This window comes from Callospermophilus lateralis, chromosome 4, assembly GCF_048772815.1.
Source record: "Callospermophilus lateralis isolate mCalLat2 chromosome 4, mCalLat2.hap1, whole genome shotgun sequence".
In the NCBI taxonomy this organism is placed as follows: Eukaryota; Metazoa; Chordata; class Mammalia; order Rodentia; family Sciuridae; genus Callospermophilus; species Callospermophilus lateralis.
The window spans coordinates 73,726,806-73,744,989 of NC_135308.1; the positions used below are offsets into that span (position 1 = coordinate 73,726,806).

The 18,184-nt window shown below is 34.3% G+C and overlaps 1 protein-coding gene and 1 non-coding gene across 2 annotated transcripts in view; one reads left to right on the top strand and one right to left on the bottom strand.

Moving 5' to 3' along the window:
- The window catches only part of LOC143397703 (scavenger receptor cysteine-rich type 1 protein M130-like), a 93,389-nt gene extending 88,886 nt beyond the window's left edge, over positions 1 to 4,503 (top strand). The window contains exons 2-5 of the mRNA XM_077109258.1: positions 110 to 139; positions 348 to 455; positions 1,630 to 1,725; positions 4,054 to 4,503. Coding sequence (XP_076965373.1) covers positions 110 to 139; positions 348 to 455; positions 1,630 to 1,725; positions 4,054 to 4,082 — 263 coding nt within the window. The 3' untranslated portion in view covers positions 4,083 to 4,503. The remainder of the gene's footprint in view (positions 1 to 109; positions 140 to 347; positions 456 to 1,629; positions 1,726 to 4,053) is intronic.
- A 12,708-nt stretch (positions 4,504 to 17,211) lies between these two features.
- Positions 17,212 to 17,319, bottom strand: LOC143641658 (U6 spliceosomal RNA). Its single transcript, XR_013155457.1, has one exon. It is a non-coding gene; the product is annotated as a U6 spliceosomal RNA (small nuclear RNA).
- Between the last annotated feature and the right edge of the window lie 865 nt (positions 17,320 to 18,184).

Genomic DNA, 18,184 nt, shown 5'->3' on the forward strand with positions numbered 1-18,184 from the left:
TCTATTCTTAGGTAGGAAAAAGTAGTTTACTAGATTTAGACAAAGACATAGATATATTTTCTCTAAACATTACTCCCAGAATTAAGTCTCTTTATCTTCTCTCCCACAGGAACATCTTTAAGATCAGCAAATGCCACAGGTATGGCTTGGGGTTTTTGAGCATGGGACTGATTAACAGCATTACTTAGAAGCCTTCTTGTTCAGAAACTTTGGGTGAGGCGGAGTTCTGAGGACATGGGATTGGCTTAAGAGATCCTAACCCTTTGGTACCTGACCAAAGACAGTTGGTTGCTTGAACTTAGATCTTTCCGCTAATATATTGTCTCTCGTTATTTACTTTTGGTTAGGTCACTCATCCCTTATTGCATTGCTGATCCTCGGGGTCATTTTATTGGCCAGTCTCATCACATTCCTCGTGTTTACTCTGAGGAGAAGACGGATCCGGCTGCTTACAGGTCTGAATCAAATTATGGTCTCTCTAAAGTGTCTACATGATAAAGGGGTTCTTGGGATATAAATAAATAACGACAACAAAAAATTAGACCCAAATGTCACATGTACAGAAAGCAGGAGCCTAGAAGAGTTTGAACAGTTTCTCAGATTAGAGGGAATACAATTTCACAGGAGGAAAAGGGGCTTTGGTTGCATTGGATTTTATGGAATTGTAAGGAGAATGAGTCTGTCATTATGGTTCATGATATCCTTATTACAAAATTGCACTTTCTGCCAAGCGATGTGGTAGCTCTGAAGATGCAGACATGGACAATAAACTGTTTTTGTCTTTGGGAGCTTCAAGTTTAGTAGAAGAGATACGTATGTAAACCAATTGTCATGTAGCATTGTAAATTAATATAAATAAGGAACCTTAGTGGCACAGAAAAGAGAGTAATTTACTGAAAGGGGAAAGAAGTATGTCAAGAGCTTTGTAATGTTTTGAACAACTAATAATAATAATAATAATAAAATATTTTCTTTAACATAAAAAAAGAAAGAAGTACAAAGGTCTTTCAGGAAGCTTTTGAGACAAATTTTGAAGATAGGAGTTCAAAGAACTGAATGAGGAACATTATAGGAAAAGAAAAGGATATGTAGAAGTGTAGAGAAGTGTAAAGGTTGGCATATTTTCTGTTTTGGAGTAAAAATTGAGAAAAAGAAGCAAAACTGCTGGTGAGGCTTAAGAAGATAGAAGGAACAAATTATGAAGTTTTTTACTCCACTAGAAAATTATTCATAATCATTAAAGTAACATGAAGGGAAGTAAAATTATCAAGTTGTCTTCCAGAAAGATCTTTTAGCAACAGGCACTATGGACAAGAATAGCATTTTGAAATAGTTGAGATAAAATTAAAAGGACTTTATAGTGAGAAGAGGGAAGAGGAAATATTTTTAGAGAGATTTGGAAAGACCTCTAGTGAATTTTGGAAATAAACTGTCTTTCCGCTGGGGGTGGGAGTGGGGTGACAATAAAGACAATTTAGCTTATGAATGTGAGACATTCTAAGGAAAAATCTTGGAAACAATGGCATAGATAAAGTTAAGTATGTTTGCACTACTGTAAGGGAGCTAACATAAAGGAAGAGACATTTTATTGTGATCTGCTGATCCATAACCCAGAACTCCTATTGTTAGTTTCCACAAGAGGAGAGAATTTTGTCCACCAAGTGCAATACCGGGAGATGAATTCTAGCCTAGAGGCAGATGATCTGGACCAGCTTCATCCTTCAGGTCAGTGGATTCCTTGAAGGTCTGTAGGTTGGATGGTGGCTTCAACTGAAGCTGAGCATTCTACTTTGATTAATAGTAAAAAGAAAAAAAAAATCTGTAATAGAAAGTTATGATACATACAAGATAAAGAAAAGGAAGCAATGATCTGAAAACTATTGTTAAAAACATAAAAAATTGCAACCATGTGGAGGCTTCTAGTATAAGAAGCCTATAATTATTTCTCAGAGAGGTACGAAGAGCTTGGACCTGATTTTATAAAAATAAAGAATGATGAGACTTGGACCTCATTTTATAAAAATAGAAATGAATCATATCAAAGACTGTCATATGAGAGTTTATATTTTTTTCCTTTTAAATTTTTTTTGTATATATTTAAGGTTTAAACATGATGTTATAGGATTAGCATCTAGTTAGTAAAAAGGTTACTGATGTAAAGCAAATTAACTATCCTTCATCTCACATGGTTTTTCATGGTAGCTCAACTCTACTAATTTGATAGGAATCCTAAACAAACACAGCCCAGTGTTATTACTGTAGAGCTTATGATGTGCATTAGATCTCTAGATTTGTTCTAAAAGTCTAAAAGGTTCACATTTCTGTGTCTTTATTCAATGAGAAGTCATCAGTAACACAGGAATAGCCTTATTTCTCATTTCATATCTCTTTTCTCTTTGTGCTCCAACTTCTATTTAGTGCCAGTGCAGTAATTCTGCCTCAGGGCACATAACAGTACTGAGTTGCAAAAATATACCAGTACCCATTGTCTTTACTTCATGAAAGCCCCCATGTTTTTACAGGGGTCTGCCATACTTCTTTAACCCAAAGGGTGTGGTATTTGCTTCTGCTATATCAAGAGATGCACTTAAGTCTAGAAAAGAGTTTCTGTGCCCCTTTAATCACAATTACCTGCCTTCCTAATTGTGGACAGCAGTTTTAAACCACTCAGAGAGCTTCTCAGGCACTTGAGGGTAGTCTGGTATATTTCTCAGTAATTATTTTCTTCTAGAAAATTCCAATAAATCACATGGTTTTAATGCTGGTGTACTAATTTCTGTGTCTAAATATTTTTCTATTTCTGGAATTAAAAAGGGGGCCATTCTGAGGCAGACTGAAAAGAAAACAGGGAATTTTTAACTCAATGAGGTGAGTGGGAAGCACTTACTCATCATTGTTAAAAATATATATTCTGTTTAAAGACAGAGTTCCTCTGACATTAGAATTTATATACATGTTTCCATATTGCATATATGTATATGTTTGTAAATATATATCCATATTTAGAATATATGACAACTTTTTATAAATATGACTCAGCCATTTCTAATTTACATATATGCACTTGGCAATAACAATGGTACATTCAGGAAGCTAAGGAGAAATTAGTGAATAACTATAAATAAATATTTGGAATATTTTGCAGACATCATATCAGAAAAAAATTAAAGTGTATCAGACATCTGAATTCATATAATACTTGCTACAGTAAGGATTATATAAGATACTATAGGGATAAAGATAATTTCAAACAAGGCTACTGGAAGTAACAGGTAAAGTAGTCTTTGGAGAAAATAATCTGGTACTGTCTATTTAAATGACGATGATAATGATAATAATAATTGTAATTAATAATAGTAAAAAGCTTCACAGATCCTTTGACCCAACCATTCTATCCCTGAGAATTTTTTCATACAAATAAAATCACTGCTGTGAAAGGACATAACATCCAAATCTTATCTACAATGTTGTTATAAATGTGTAAAAAAAAAAAAAAAAAAAAGGTGGAAACAAATTAAATGCCAATTGATGGGGTAGTTGCTGGGAAAAAATATGGTTTAGCTTCCTAAAAAAGAAAAATATCACCTTTTAACATGTAAAATGATTTCACTTATGTGATCACGTTATATTGACTATAATTAAATACCTACATCTACAAAATTATGCATACGCAGGTAATACATTGCAGAAGCATTTAAAATCCTAACAGCATTGTAAACTGAGGATTATTAATAACTCAAACAATTTGTGACATAAATAATTATTAAAATACTTTTCCATTAAAGAATATTCACTGTTTCCTGGTTTTGCTTCAGAACCAAATGGAGATTATTTTTAAAATGGTATTTTAATGTTTAATGTTTATTTTATTCCAGTGTAGTTCTATGGCATAAAAGTGATTTTTATGTATACTAAAGTTTGAAAATAGTTGCATTTAATATTTCTGTTCAGGAAAGATAGGATACTTTTTTATATAAGTGAGTTTGTTTGTGTTTTAATGTATTCTCCTATGCATATAAAGAGGGAAGTAACTTTTTTTTTTTTCCGTTTAAGGCTTCAGTTCAGCATTTAAGATACCTTGAGGAAGACATGGCTATTGACTGAAACAAGAATCCACCTCATTCATTGATGATGGCCATTGCATTTCTATAGAGTCCTCTGTCTCCTGCCACAGTCTGTCTGGGCACAAAATCACCCAGCCACCACAAAGCCTTGTAGATTCAAACAGCAACTCTTTATTCCCGAACTCTCACCGACACTCTACCAACACTTCCCGTGAACACCCTGCCTTCACCCGGCTCTGCGCGCCAATTCCCTCAGAACCCCGCAAGAACTCCAAAGGAGCTGGCACCTGAGGCAGCAGGATATGCCCTAATCCCAGCAGGATCCGCCCTAATCCTGGAGCCGCCCTATTCCCTGAGCAGGGTCACCTTTCAACCCAAAATGCCATGCATCATTCCTATTTGGCTATGGCTCTCAGCAATCTCCTAATGTTCCAAAGACTGCTACTGAATTTACAAAAATTAAGCTTGTGAATTTGACAACTTTATAGTGTATGTAAGGCTTTCAAATATATTAAATTAAAAAGAAAATTACTGATTTCAGTTTGTTTTAACTTAATTTTTAACTTTATAAATATCTGATTGTTTTCTTAAGTTTTTATAAATATGTCTTCTTATTTGATGTCTTAATTTGCATTTTCAAATTTGATTTACATAATAATTTTATTAAATCCAAACTGAAGTAAGTTCATTTTTGTTTTAGCTTTCTTTTTTTTTTTTTTCTCTAAGAAAGGGCAAGTAAATGATATTGAACAATCTGTTACTACATGATTCACACTATAAGGAATGACTTTCATTTTTTTTTGGTTTTGTTTTTAACTATTTCACTGACATAAAATTCACAGCCACACTTGGTAAGCGTAAAATACTCAGCAGTTTAGCTCCTTGTTCCTCAGGAAAGTATTACTAAAGCTAAAATATGCATAAATAATGTCTTTCTGCATAAGTATAACTATTATGAAGTAAGTTAATATATTACTAAAATTCTTCTAATCACAATAAATATTAAAGAGAATATATTTTTATTTTAATTGAACACTAAGCTTATAGGCTACATACTTGTAGAATATGTCTATATGCAATTGATTTCTTAAAATTATTTTTTAAAATAACATACATATTTATGATGTAAAATATGATATTTTGAAATACATATATATTGTGGAATGGTTAGATCAAGATAATATGCATTACTTTACATATGATTTTTGTGGTGAGAACATTTAAAACCTCCTTTTCTTTGTAATTTTCTAAACTAAAATATATCATTGCTAACTGTGGTCACAACATTACACAAAAGATCTCTGAACTTATTTCTCCTATTTGACAGGAATTTTGTACCTTTGAACAATATCTCCCCAAAACTCCATTCAACCCTTGGTAATCACCATTCTATTCTATGAGTTCAACATTTTTACATGCTACATATAAGTGAGATTGTGTGTTATGTGTCTTTCTGTACCAGACATTTCATTTAAAATAATATCTCTATGATCAACCACAGTGTTGCAATTGACAGGATTTCCTTTTGAAAGACTAAATAGTATTCCATTGTGTATATATATCACATTGTCTTTATCCAGTCATCTGATGATGGGCACTCAGATTATATCCACATTTAAGCTATTGTGAATAATATAATGAACATGGGTGTGTATGTATCTCTTAGACACAATGATTTTAATTTCATGGAATATATACTAAGAAGTGAGATTGTGAAATTATATGGTAATTCTATATTTAGTTTTCTGAGGAATCTCCATAAATTTTTCCATAATGACTATTCTAATTTACATTCTTCAGAACAATGAATAAAGGTTCCCTTTCTCCATACCTTCACTAGAGAGTTGTGTCTTCACTTTACAGTTTCCTTGGCTCTGTACAAGCTTTTTAGCTTGATAGAATACTATTTGTTTATTTTTTATTTTCTTGCCTGTGCTTTGAGGTCACGTTTAAGAAATTTTTGCCTATACCAATGGCATGAAACATTTATACTGTTTTCTATTGATTTTGTGGTTTTAAAATCTTACATTTAAGTGTTTGTTGCAGTTTGTGTTGTGATAAGAGTTTGATTCCACTCTTCTGCTTGTGCGTATCCAGTTTTGCAAAATTATTAATTGAAGAGCCTTTCCTTTCTCCATTGTGTGCTTAGTAACTTAGTCAACAATCAATTGACCATAAATATATGGGTTTATTTCTGAATTCTCTATACTGTTTCATTGGTCAGTACATTATCTGGTTTTATATACAACACAAAACTGCACTATGATAGCTTGATTAGCTTCATAAGAGATTTTAAAGTGTGGTAGTATGATGTCTCCACCTTTGTTCTGTACTCAAGATTTCTTTAGCTATTGGAGGTATTTTTTCTTTCCATATACATTTTAGGATTGTTTTCTCTATTTCCATGAAAAATGATATTGGAACTTTTGTAGAGATTGCACTGAATCTGTAGACTGTTCTGTGTAGTTTGAACATTTAAACAAAATTCACTCTTCTAGTCCATGAACATGGAAGTTTCATCACTGTTTTTTGTTTGCAAGGGCAGATCTTTTATCTCCTTGGTTAAATTTACTCCCACAGAATTTTTTATGCTATTGTGAATAGAGTTGATTTTCTAATTTCTTTTTTCCGATAGTCTTTCCTGTTCCTGGATATATTATTTCCCAGATTTGAAAATTTTTCTATTTATTTAAATACATTTTCTGAACTTTTATTTCTCTCTTAAACTTGAAATCCTATAATTTGGATATTTTCTTGATTTTGTTCTATAAGTTCTATAAACTTTATTCTTTCCTTTTTATTTTATCTTTTTTCATCTGACCATGTGATTTTTAAACAACCTATGGTTGAATACACAGATTTTTTTTTCTTCTGATTCATCAGTTCTGCAACTGACATTCTTTTGTGTTTTTAATTTAATTCATTGTAATTTTTAGCCCCTGATTTTCTGTTCAAAATTCTAAAATCAAAATAAAATTAATCTTTTTATTAAATTTTTGGTTTTGAGGGCTGGAGTTGTAGCTCAGTGGTAGAGCACTCGCCTCACATGCGTGGGGCATTGAGTTCGATCTTCAGCATCACATAAAGCAAAATAAAGACATGTGTCCACCTATAACTAAAAAATAAATATTTTAAAAGTAAATAAATTTTTGGTTTTGGTCTTTTATTTTCTTCTTGATCTTATTGAAATGTTTTTCTATATTTTAAGTTCACTGAGCTTCCTTAAAACGATTACTTTGAATTATTTGTTAGGCAGTTCATAAATTTTCTTTACTTTATGTTGATCACTGTGTTTACTTTTTCCCCTTTGCTTACGTTTCCCTATTTGTTCTTGACCCTTGTGGCTGGGTGTTGGCATCTACACTTTTGAAGAAGCAGGGACTTATTAAGTGTTCACAAACTGGCTTTGTTAGGGAATGCCTTTCTCCACTCAACCCATCAAGAGATTTGGGGTAGGCCATCTGTCATGATCCATGGGAATGATCACTTTTGGAGTTTTGAGACAGGTTAGCCTGGTGCCTGGGTTCACAGTATTTGGTCTAGATCCTGGATCCACTGGTGTGTATCATTTTTTTTTATATTTATTTTTTAGTTGTAGTTGGACATAATACCTTTATTTTATTTATTTATTTTTATGTGGTGCTGAGGATTGAACCCAGGGCCATGCACGTGCTAGGTAAGCACTCTACCACTGAGCTACAACCTCAGCCCTGGTGTGTAATGGGTCTGAAGCCTGGAACTGAATTGATTATGGAGTGGGTCTGGAGTCTGGGATTAAAGAGACTTGACTGGCACAGAGCAGACTTTGAGACTGAATCTGCAGGGAGTCTGAATGCATGGGTGCGAACTTGATGGCTAGAGCTACAGGGGAAGGATTTTAGTCCATCTAAGGGAATTGGCCTGCCATTGGTGGAGACCCAATGTCTAGGGTCTTTAGGTCCATCTTGGCTCTGGGCCAGTCCAAAGCCTGGGGCCACCGGGATTATTAACATGATTGTATGGTAGGCCCAAGAGACCCAGTCTTTAAGAAGACCTAGAGCTTGATCCACATGATCATTCCTGGTACTGCTATGGTTCTTGACACTGGGATCATAGGGAAATTTGAGTATTAATATGGCCTTGGAGTCTTAGGCCATGGGATATTTTGAGTTTTATTAGGGCAAGTCTGATGTTGAAATCTATGACTGGGGTTGTGGGAAAGATGATGTGAGTAGTGGAAAACTGTCCTTCCTATATTCTTGAATGCATTATTTCCTTATATTGTAGTCTACTCAGGTGTTATAATCTCATACCTTCTCCTCAGTTCTCATGAAGGTATTTTCATGCATGGATAGGTATTTAAATTTGATGTTTTGGTTGGGATATGAGTTCTGGAAAATTCTATTTCACCATCTTGATGATGTTTGAAACAAATGTGAAAGTTAATTTTAATCTTTTCTCAGTGTTCTGATATTGCATGCATGCTTTTTTAGCATTTAGGGCTTAAAAAGCAATCATCTTATAAAAACATGCCTTTTGACTAACTTCCCATTACTTTTTAACCTCTTGCCAATTTCAAAAATATTTGATATGAATTAGTTAAATAAGTTAATTAATTTTCTTTTATTTAATAAAATTTATTTAGTGTCTATTATTTGTCATGTATTATGTATTAAATACCCAATTTTATTCCATGTGCTACTCACCCAATTACATGCCAGATATTAAGTATGTTAAGTGTATATGTGTAAAAATGAACATTATATTATATCCCACGAGTCACATATTAGATTGAGTAAACTGAAAACAGAGAAGTTAAATGATTTGCCTCAAAGCATACAGCTAGCTAGTAGATAACATAACTGTAATCTGAACCCAGGTATTCTGGCTCTAGAGACCATATTCTTCATCATCATATTATACAGTCCTTCAAAATGAATACAGTTTATTTGGGGAAAAGACATTACTAAATTTCTTTGCCTTATAGCCACTTCAGTGTAAATGTGTGATTCTGTTTCTCTTTGTAGAGAAACTCTGATGAAACAAGGTCAAAACTAGAAAACTTTTTATCCAAAGACAGATAAGGACTGTATCAGTCATCTTTAATTACTACAACTAACACTTGAGACAAACCAACTTAAAAAGAGGAAAGACTAGATTTGTTTTGTTTTTAACTTTTACTGTTACATCATAGTTACACAAAATAGAGTTTCATTGAGGCATATTCCCATAACATAATTTGATTTCATTCCTCAGTACCTCCCTTTGCCCACCCTTTTCCCTCCTCCCTCCTCCTGAACACCTTCCTTCATTCTGGTCTCCCTTCTATTTTCATGATCTCTCTCTGTTTCTCTCTCTCCCCCCATCCCACCTCCCTCCCACATATGAGGAAAAATCACATGACTCAATGTGATCTCTCTCTCTCTCTCTTTCTCTCTCTCTCTCTCTCTACACACACACACACACACACACACACACACACACACACAACTCCCTCTCACATATGAGGAAAAATCACATGACCCTTAATGTTTGGAAAAATCACATGATCCTTGACTTTTGGAGTTTGACTTATTTTGCTTAACATCATCCCCTTCAGTTCCATCCAGCAAATGACATAATTTTGTTCTTCCTTACAGCTGAATAAAACTTCATTGTGTATATATACCACATTTTCTTTATCCATTCATCCATTAATGGATAACTAGACTAGTTCCATAAATTGGCTATTATGAATTACACTTCTATAAACATGAATAAATATTTACAGTAGGCTGACTTTAAATTTTTGGACAAATACTGAAAGTGGTATAACAGAATCATGTGGAGGTTCCATGAACAAACCTTCTTATTGTTTTCCATACTGACTGCACCAATTTATACTCCCACGAATAGTGTATAAAACTTTGTTTTCTCCTGCATCCTTGCCAGCATTTAATGCTATTTGTATTCTGGACGATTGCCATTTGATTGGAGTAAGGTGTAGTTTTGATTTGCATTTCCCTAATGGATAAAGATGTTTATGTAATTGTTGGATATTTGTACTTTTTTGAGAAATGTCTATGTAGTCTATTTGTCCACTAATTAGATTTTTTGGTGAGTTCTTTATATATTCTGGATATTAATCTTCTGTCAGAAGACTAACTGACAAGATCTTCTCCCATTTGTTCTCTCTCATGCTGTTTTTTCCTTTGTAGTACAGAAGTTTTTATTTTGATACCATTCTATTTATTGATTCTCCATATTATTTCCTGGATTATAGGAGTCTTAATGAGGAAATGGCAACCTGCATCTGCATGTTCAAGTGGTTTCTCTATGTTATCTGTGTAGTTGCTATGTTTCTGGTCTTATTCTTAGGTCTTTTGTCCATTTTAAGTTGACTTTTGTGCAAGGTGACAAGTATTTAGTTTCATTCTTTTATAAATGTATTTTCAATTTTCCCAACACCATTTGTTAGAGACTCTTTTCTCCCATGTATGTTTTTGGTAAATTTGTCAAATATCCAATGATTGTAGCTATGTGGATTTGTTTCTCTCTCCCATTCTGTTCAATTGGTCTGTGTGTGTATTTTAATGCCACACCAAGATGTTTTGCTCTATGGCTCTGTAGTATAATTTGAATTTGGTATTGTGATGCCTCCAATTTGTCTCTTTACTCAATGTTGCTTTGACTATTCTCAGTCTTTTTTTCTTCCATATGAATTCTAGGATTGTTTTAACTAGTTCTGTGAAGAATGTCATTGGCATTTTGATGGGGATTCCATTCAATATATAGACTACTTCTGGTACACTTTCAAAATATTAATTCTGCCTCTCTATGAACATGTGAGTTCTTTCCATCTTCTGCTGTATTATCCAATTTCTTTTTTAGTGTTCTGTAATTTTCCCTGTAGAGGTCATTCACCTGTTTGGTTAGATTTATTTCCAAGGTACAGTTGCTGCTGCTATTGTTTGAAATGATTGTGTTTTGATTTCCTCATGTTTTTTTTTTCCATCAGATTAATTGTTGTTGTGTAGAAAAGCTTTTGATTTTGTATGTTGGCTTTACATCCTGCAATTCTGATAAATTTGTTTATCAACTCTAGAAACCTTTTGGTAGAGTCTTATCAATCTAGATATAAGATCATATCATCTACAAAGAGGAACAATTTGACTTCTACTGTACTTTTATTTCCTACTCTTGCCTAACTGCTCAGGTTAAAGCTTCAAGTTATATATTGAATAGGTATGTTAAAATTGGACAACCTTGTCTTGTTTCTGATTTTACAGGATATGTTTTCAGTATCTCCCCATTCAGTATAATGTGAATTTGACTTTGTCGTATATATAGTTTATGATGTTAAGGCAAGTTCCTTTTATCCCTATTTTCTTTAGTGTTTTTATGATGAATTTGGGGTTGAATTTTGTTAAATGCTTTTTCTACAGAGATGGTCATGTAATTTCTGTCCTGATTCTATTTATAAGGCATGTTATATTTATTCATCTGCATATGTTGAACCATCCTAGCATCTGTGGAATGAAACCAACTTGATCACAGTGTATGATCTTTTTTTTAATATGTTGTTGAATTTAATTTTGCAGACACTCAACTCTATAGCAGTTAACTATATACTTTTTCACAAAAGCACATGGAATAGATAGATTATAAGTACAATGACATAACAAGCCTCAATAAATCTAAAATGATTGGAGCCATGGAAAGCTTTCTTTTTTTTCTGACTACAGTGGAGTTAAAATAGAAATCACAAGAAAACTTGTGAGAGTCACAAATGTTAAAAAGAAAAGAAAACCATAGTGATAACCAATGAGTCAAATAAGAAACTACAAGAAAATTTAAAAAGTTTCTGAATTCTACTGCTGAATATACATACAAAGGACATAAAATCATCGTGTTTAAGGGTACTTATTCACAATATCCATCACATAGAGTCAACCTGTGTCCATCAATAAATGTGTAGATAAAAAGTGTGACATGCATACACAATGTAATACTATCCAGCCTTCAATATTTGTAGATTTAGTTATTGGTGTGGTTACAAAGTTTTGGAGGCTTCTTGTTGGCTTGTTTCCTCATTTTTTTTCAAAAGTTCTATGCTGTTTGCATATCTATTGTGGTAGATTTCTCTTCTGTCATGTAAAGACTTTTAGTGAGAAACTATACTTTATTATATGCCCTGAGCTGGGGATATATCTTAGCATGAAAACATTGAATCAGCATAATCCAAGCACTATGTTCAACCACCAACACTACCTTGAGAGAAAAGAATAATTGCTAGTAATAGTAACAATTTAAGAGCAAACCATATATCAATATATATTTTAAAAATATATTACTAGTGATCTCCATAACACTATTTTTTTCACTTTTTTTTATTGTTGGTTGTTCAAAACATTACATAGTTCTTCATATATCGTATTTCACATTTTGATTCAAGTGGGTTATGAACTCCCATTTTTACCCCATATACAGATTGCAGAGTCACATCAGTTACACTTCCATTGATTTATATATTGTCATACTAGTGTCTGTTGTATTCTGCTGCCTTTCCTATCCTTTACTATCCCCCCTCCCCTCCCCTCCCCTCCCCTCTTCTCTCTCTACCCCCTCTACTGCAGTTCATCTCTCCCCCTTGTATTATTTTTCCCTTTCCCCTCACTTCCTCTTGAATGTAATTTTGTATAACCCTGAGGGTCTCCTTCCATTTCCATGCAATTTCCCTTCTCCCTCCCTTTCCCTCCCACGCCTCATCCCTTTTTAATGTTAATCTACTTCTCATGCTCTTCGTTCCTACTCTGTTCTTAGTTACTCTCCTTTTATCAAAGAAGACATTTGGCATTTGTTTTTTTAGGGATTGGTTGGCTTCACGTAGCATAATCTGCTCTAATGCCATCCATTTCCCTCCAGATTCTATGATTTTGTCATTTTTTAATGCAGAGTAATACTCCATTGTGTATAAATGCCACATTTTTTTTATCCATTCGTCTATTGAAGGGCATCTAGGTTGGTTCCACAGTCTTGCTATTGTGAATTGTGCTGCTATGAACATCGATGTAGCAGTGTCCCTATAGTGTGCTCTTTTTAGGTCTTTAGGGAATAGACCGAGAAGGGGAATAGCTGGGTCAAATGGTGGTTCCATTCCCAGCTTTCCAAGAAATCTCCAAACTGCTTTCCAGATTGGCTGCACCAATTTGCAGTCCCACCAACAATGAACAAGTGTACCCTTTTCCCCACATCCTCGCCAGCACTTGTTGTTGTTTGACTTCAGAATGGCTGCCAATCTTACTGGAGTGAGATGGTATCTTAGGGTGGTTTTGATTTGCATTTCTCTGACTGCTAGAGATGGTGAGCATTTTTTCATGTACTTGTTGATTGATTGTATGTCCTCCTCTGAGAAGTGTCTGTTCAGGTCCTTGGCCCATTTGTTGATTGGGTTATTTGTTATCTTGTCTAATTTTTTGAGTTCTTTGTATACTCTGGATATTAGGGCTCTATCTGAAGTGTGAGGAGTAAAGATTTGTTCCCAGATGTAGGCTCCCTATTTACCTCTCTTATTGTTTCTTTTGCTGAGAAAAAACTTTTTAGTTTGAGTATGTCCCATTTGTTGATTCTAGTTATTAACTCTTGTGCTATGGGTGTCCTATTGAGGAATTTGGAGCCCGACCCCACAGTATATAGATCGTAGCCAAATTTTTCTTCTATCAGACGCCGTGTCTCTGATTTGATATCAAGGTCCTTGATCCGTTTTGAGTTAACTTTTGTGCATGGCGAGAGAAAGGGATTCAGTTTCATTTTGTTGCATATGGATTTCCAGTTTTCCCAGCACCATTTGTTGAAGATGCTATCCTTCCTCCATTGCATGCTTTTAGCCCCTTTATCAAATATAAGATAGTTGTAATTTTGTGGATTGGTTTCTGTGTCCTCTATTCTGTACCATTGGTCCACCTGCCGGTTTTGGTACCAGTACCATGCTGTTTTTGTTACTATTGCTCTGGTATCACTATACCGCCTTATTCACACTTCCTGCTTAGCATTGTTTTTGCTATTCTGGGTCTTTTATTTTTCCATATGAATTTCATGATTGCTTTCTCTATTTCTATAAGAAATGCCATTGGGATTTTGATTGGCATTGCATTAAACCTATAGAGAACTTTTGGTAATATCGCCATTTTGATGATGTTAGTTCTGCCTATCCATGAACAGGGTATATTTTTCCATCTTCTAAGATCTTCTTCTATTTCTCTCTTTAGGGTTCTGTAGTTTTCATTGTATAAGTCTTTCACCTCTTTTGTTAGGTTGATTCCCAAGTTTGTTTTTTTTTTTTTTTGAGGATATTGTGAATGGAGTGGTTGTCTTCATTTCCATTTCAGAGGATTTGTCGCTGATATACAGTAATGCCTTTGATTTATACATGTTGATTTTATATCCTGCCACTTTGCTGAATTCATTTGTTAGCTCTAATAGTTTCTTTGTAGACCCTTTTGGGTCTGCTAGGTATAGAATCATGTCATCTGCAAATAGTGATAATTTAAGTTCTTCTTTTCCTATTTTTATGCCTTTAATTTCTTTCGTCTGTCTAATTGCTCTGGCCAGTGTTTCGAGAACTATGTTGAACAGAAGTGGTGAGAGAGGGCATCCCTGTCTTGTTCCAGATTTTAGAGGGAATGCCTTCAGTTTTTCTCCATTCAGAATGATGCTAGCCTGAGGCTTAGCATAGATTGCTTTTATAATGTTGAGGTAAGTTCCTGTTATCCCTAGTTTTTCTAGCGTTTTGAACATAAAGGGATGCTGTACTTTGTTGAATGCTTTTTCTGCATCTATCGAGATGATCATATGGTTCTTATTTTTAAGCCTATTGATGTGGTGAATAACATTTATTGATTTCCGTATATTGAACCAGCCTTGCATCCCAGGGATGAATCCTACTTGATCATGGTGCACAATTTTTTTGATATGTTTTTGAATCCGATTCGCCAGAATTTTATTGAGGATTTTTGCATCTAGGTTCATTAGAGATATTGGTCTGTAGTTTTCTTTCTTTGAAGTGTCTTTGTCTGGTTTAGGAATCAGGGTGATGTTGGCCTTGAAGAATGAATTTGGAAGTTCTCCCTCTTTTTCTATTTCCTGAAATAGCTTGAAAAGTATTGGTATTAGTTCCTCTTTAAAGGTTTTGTAAAACTCTGCTATATACCCATCCGGTCCTGGGCTTTTCTTAGTTGGTAGTCTTTTGATGGTTTCTTCTATTTCCTCAATTGATATTGATCTGTTTAGGTTGTCTATATCCTCCTGACTCAATCTGGGCAGGTCATATGACTTAAGAAATTTATCGATGCCTTCACTATCTTCTATTTTATTGGAGTATAAGGATTCAAAATAGTTTCTGATTATCTTCTGTATTTCTGAAGTGTCTGTTGTGATATTGCCTTTTTCATCCCGTATGCTAGTAATTTGATTTCTCTCTCTTCTTCTCTTCATTAGCATGGCTAAGGGTCTGTCGATTTTATTTATTTTTTCAAAGAACCAACTTTTAGTTTTGTCAATCTTTTCAATTGTTTCTTTTGTTTCGATTTCATTAATTTCAGCTCTGATTTTAATTATTTCTTGCCTTCTACTTCTTTTGCTGTTGTTTTGCTCTTCTTTTTCTAGGATTTTGAGTTGAAGTATTAGATCATTTATTTGTTGGTTTTTTCTTTTTTTAAGGAATGAACTCCAAGCAATGAATTTTCCTCTTAGAACTGCTTTCAATGTGTCCCATAGATTCCAATATGTTGTGTCTGTGTTTTCATTTATCTCTAAGAATTTTTTAATTTCCTCCTTGATGTCTTCTATAACCCATTGATCATTCAGTAACCTATTGTTCATTCTCCAAGTGATGCATGATTTTTCCTTACTTCTTTTATCACTGATTTTCAGTTTCATTGCATTATGATCAGATAAGATGCATAATATTATCTCTACTCCTTTATATTGTCTAAGAGTTGCCCTGTGACATAATATATGATCTATTTTTGAGAAGGATCCATGTGCTGCTGAGAAAAAGTGTAACTGCTTGATGTTGGGTGGTATATTCTATATATATCAATTAAGTCTAGGTTATTAATTATGTTATTGAGTTCTATAGTTTCCTTATTCAACTTTTGTTTGGAAGATCTGTCCAGTGGCAAGAGAGGTGTGTTGAAGTCTCCCATGATTATTGTATGGTGGTCTATTAGACTTTTGAACTTGAGAAGAGTTTGTTTGATTAACATAGCTGCACCATTGTTTGGGGCATATATATTTATGATTGTTATGTCTTGTTGGTGTATGGTTCCCTTGAGCAGTATGTAGTGTCCCTCTTTATCCCTTTTGATTAACTTTGGCTTGAAATCTATTTTATTTGATATGAGTATGGACACTCCTGCTTGTTTCCAAAGTCCATATGAGTGATATGATTTTTCCCAACCTTTCACCTTCAGTCTATGTATGCCTTTTCCTATCAAATGCGTCTCCTGAAGGCAGCATATTGTTGGGTCTTGTTTTGTGATCCATTCTACTAGCCTGTGTCTCTTAACTGGTGAGTTTAAGCCATTAACATTTAGGGTTATTATTAAGATATGGGTTGTTCTTCCAGCCATATTTGTTTATTTATGTTACTAAACATGGTTTGTTTTCCTCTTTGATTATCCCCCCCCTTTACTGTACTACCTCCCGCTATTGGTTTTCATTGATATTTTCCATTTCCTCTTCCTGTAATATTTTGCCGAGGATGTTTTGAAGAGATGGTTTTCTAGCTGCAAATTCTTTTAACTTTTGTTTATCATGGAAGGTTTTAATTTCATCTTCCATCCTGAAGCTTAATTTCTCTGGATACACAATTCTTGGTTGGAACCCATTTTCTTTCAGTGTTTGAAATACGTTATTCCAGGATCTTCTAGCTTTCAGAGTCTGTGTTGAAAGATCAGCTGTTATCCTGATTGGTTTACCCCTAAATGTAATCTGCTTCCTTTCTCTTGTAGCTTTTAAAATTCTCTCCTTATTCTGTATGTTGGGCATCTTCATTATAATGTGTCTAGGTGTGGATCTCTTATGATTTTGCACATTCGGCGTCCTATAGGCTTCTAGGATTTGGGATTCTGTCTCATTCTTCATGTCTGGGAAGTTTTCTCGTATTATTTCATTGAATAGATTGCTCATTCCTTTGGTTTGGACCTCTATACCTTCCTGTATCCCAAGCGCAGGGGCCATGCTAATCTTCTCTGTATCGTTCCAATTTTAGTATATGTGCTGCCGAAGCGAGCACTCCATAACACTATTAATCAGTGAGAAAAGTAGGTGATAAATATTATAGAATAGGATGAAAGGTTCAGTATTAATGATAGTATACTTAATACTAAATGATATTGGAAGAAGGAGGAAAAGGGGTGGGGGAAGTAGTGACACAGAAGATAGAATGAAGAGAGAGAATGAAAGAGAAAGGAAATAAAATGGAGATGGGAAAGAAGAAGTGAGGTATTGAGAAAAAGTATAATTAACTGAAAATTATATGAAACTATGAAAGAAGACATGATAAAGGATCACAGAGTAAAACAACACTAAACAGCTAATACAAAAATAATCATTAAAAAGTCTGTTTTCTCCTTGTTGAGGTATTTAAAATGGTGACAATTCTTTCTGGCACTTCAATTTTAAAATTCCCTAGCTACAAGGAGGATTGCAGGACAGCTGTTATACTAAACAGCGTGCGCTGAGTCAAACCAACCAAACTTGTTAGGGGATCCTGTCTGCTGTATTCTGAGCTCTCCTATCATTGCCTTTCAGCAAATGTTGGATGAGCCTTGTACATTTTGTAGCAGAATTTACTCTTGATATACCTTTGGTTTTGTTTCTGGGGATGGGAGTGTATCTCTTATACTAGCTGCTCATCAGCTTTCTGCTCTGAATAACCTGTGAATTGACCTAGAAAGTACAGCAACCCTCGTTGTAAGTATGTCAGCTTCTGTCCTATGGAGCAGTGTGTGGAAAGTGCCCAGGTCACAGTAGCAGATCCTCTGGGTGCTTAGGGTGTTGGTATCCAGTAGCCTTCCACTCAACCCAGCTTCAACTCACTTCCACTCACTGGAAGCCTTGTTCCTCCTTATTATATAGTACAGACTGCAAATTTCAAA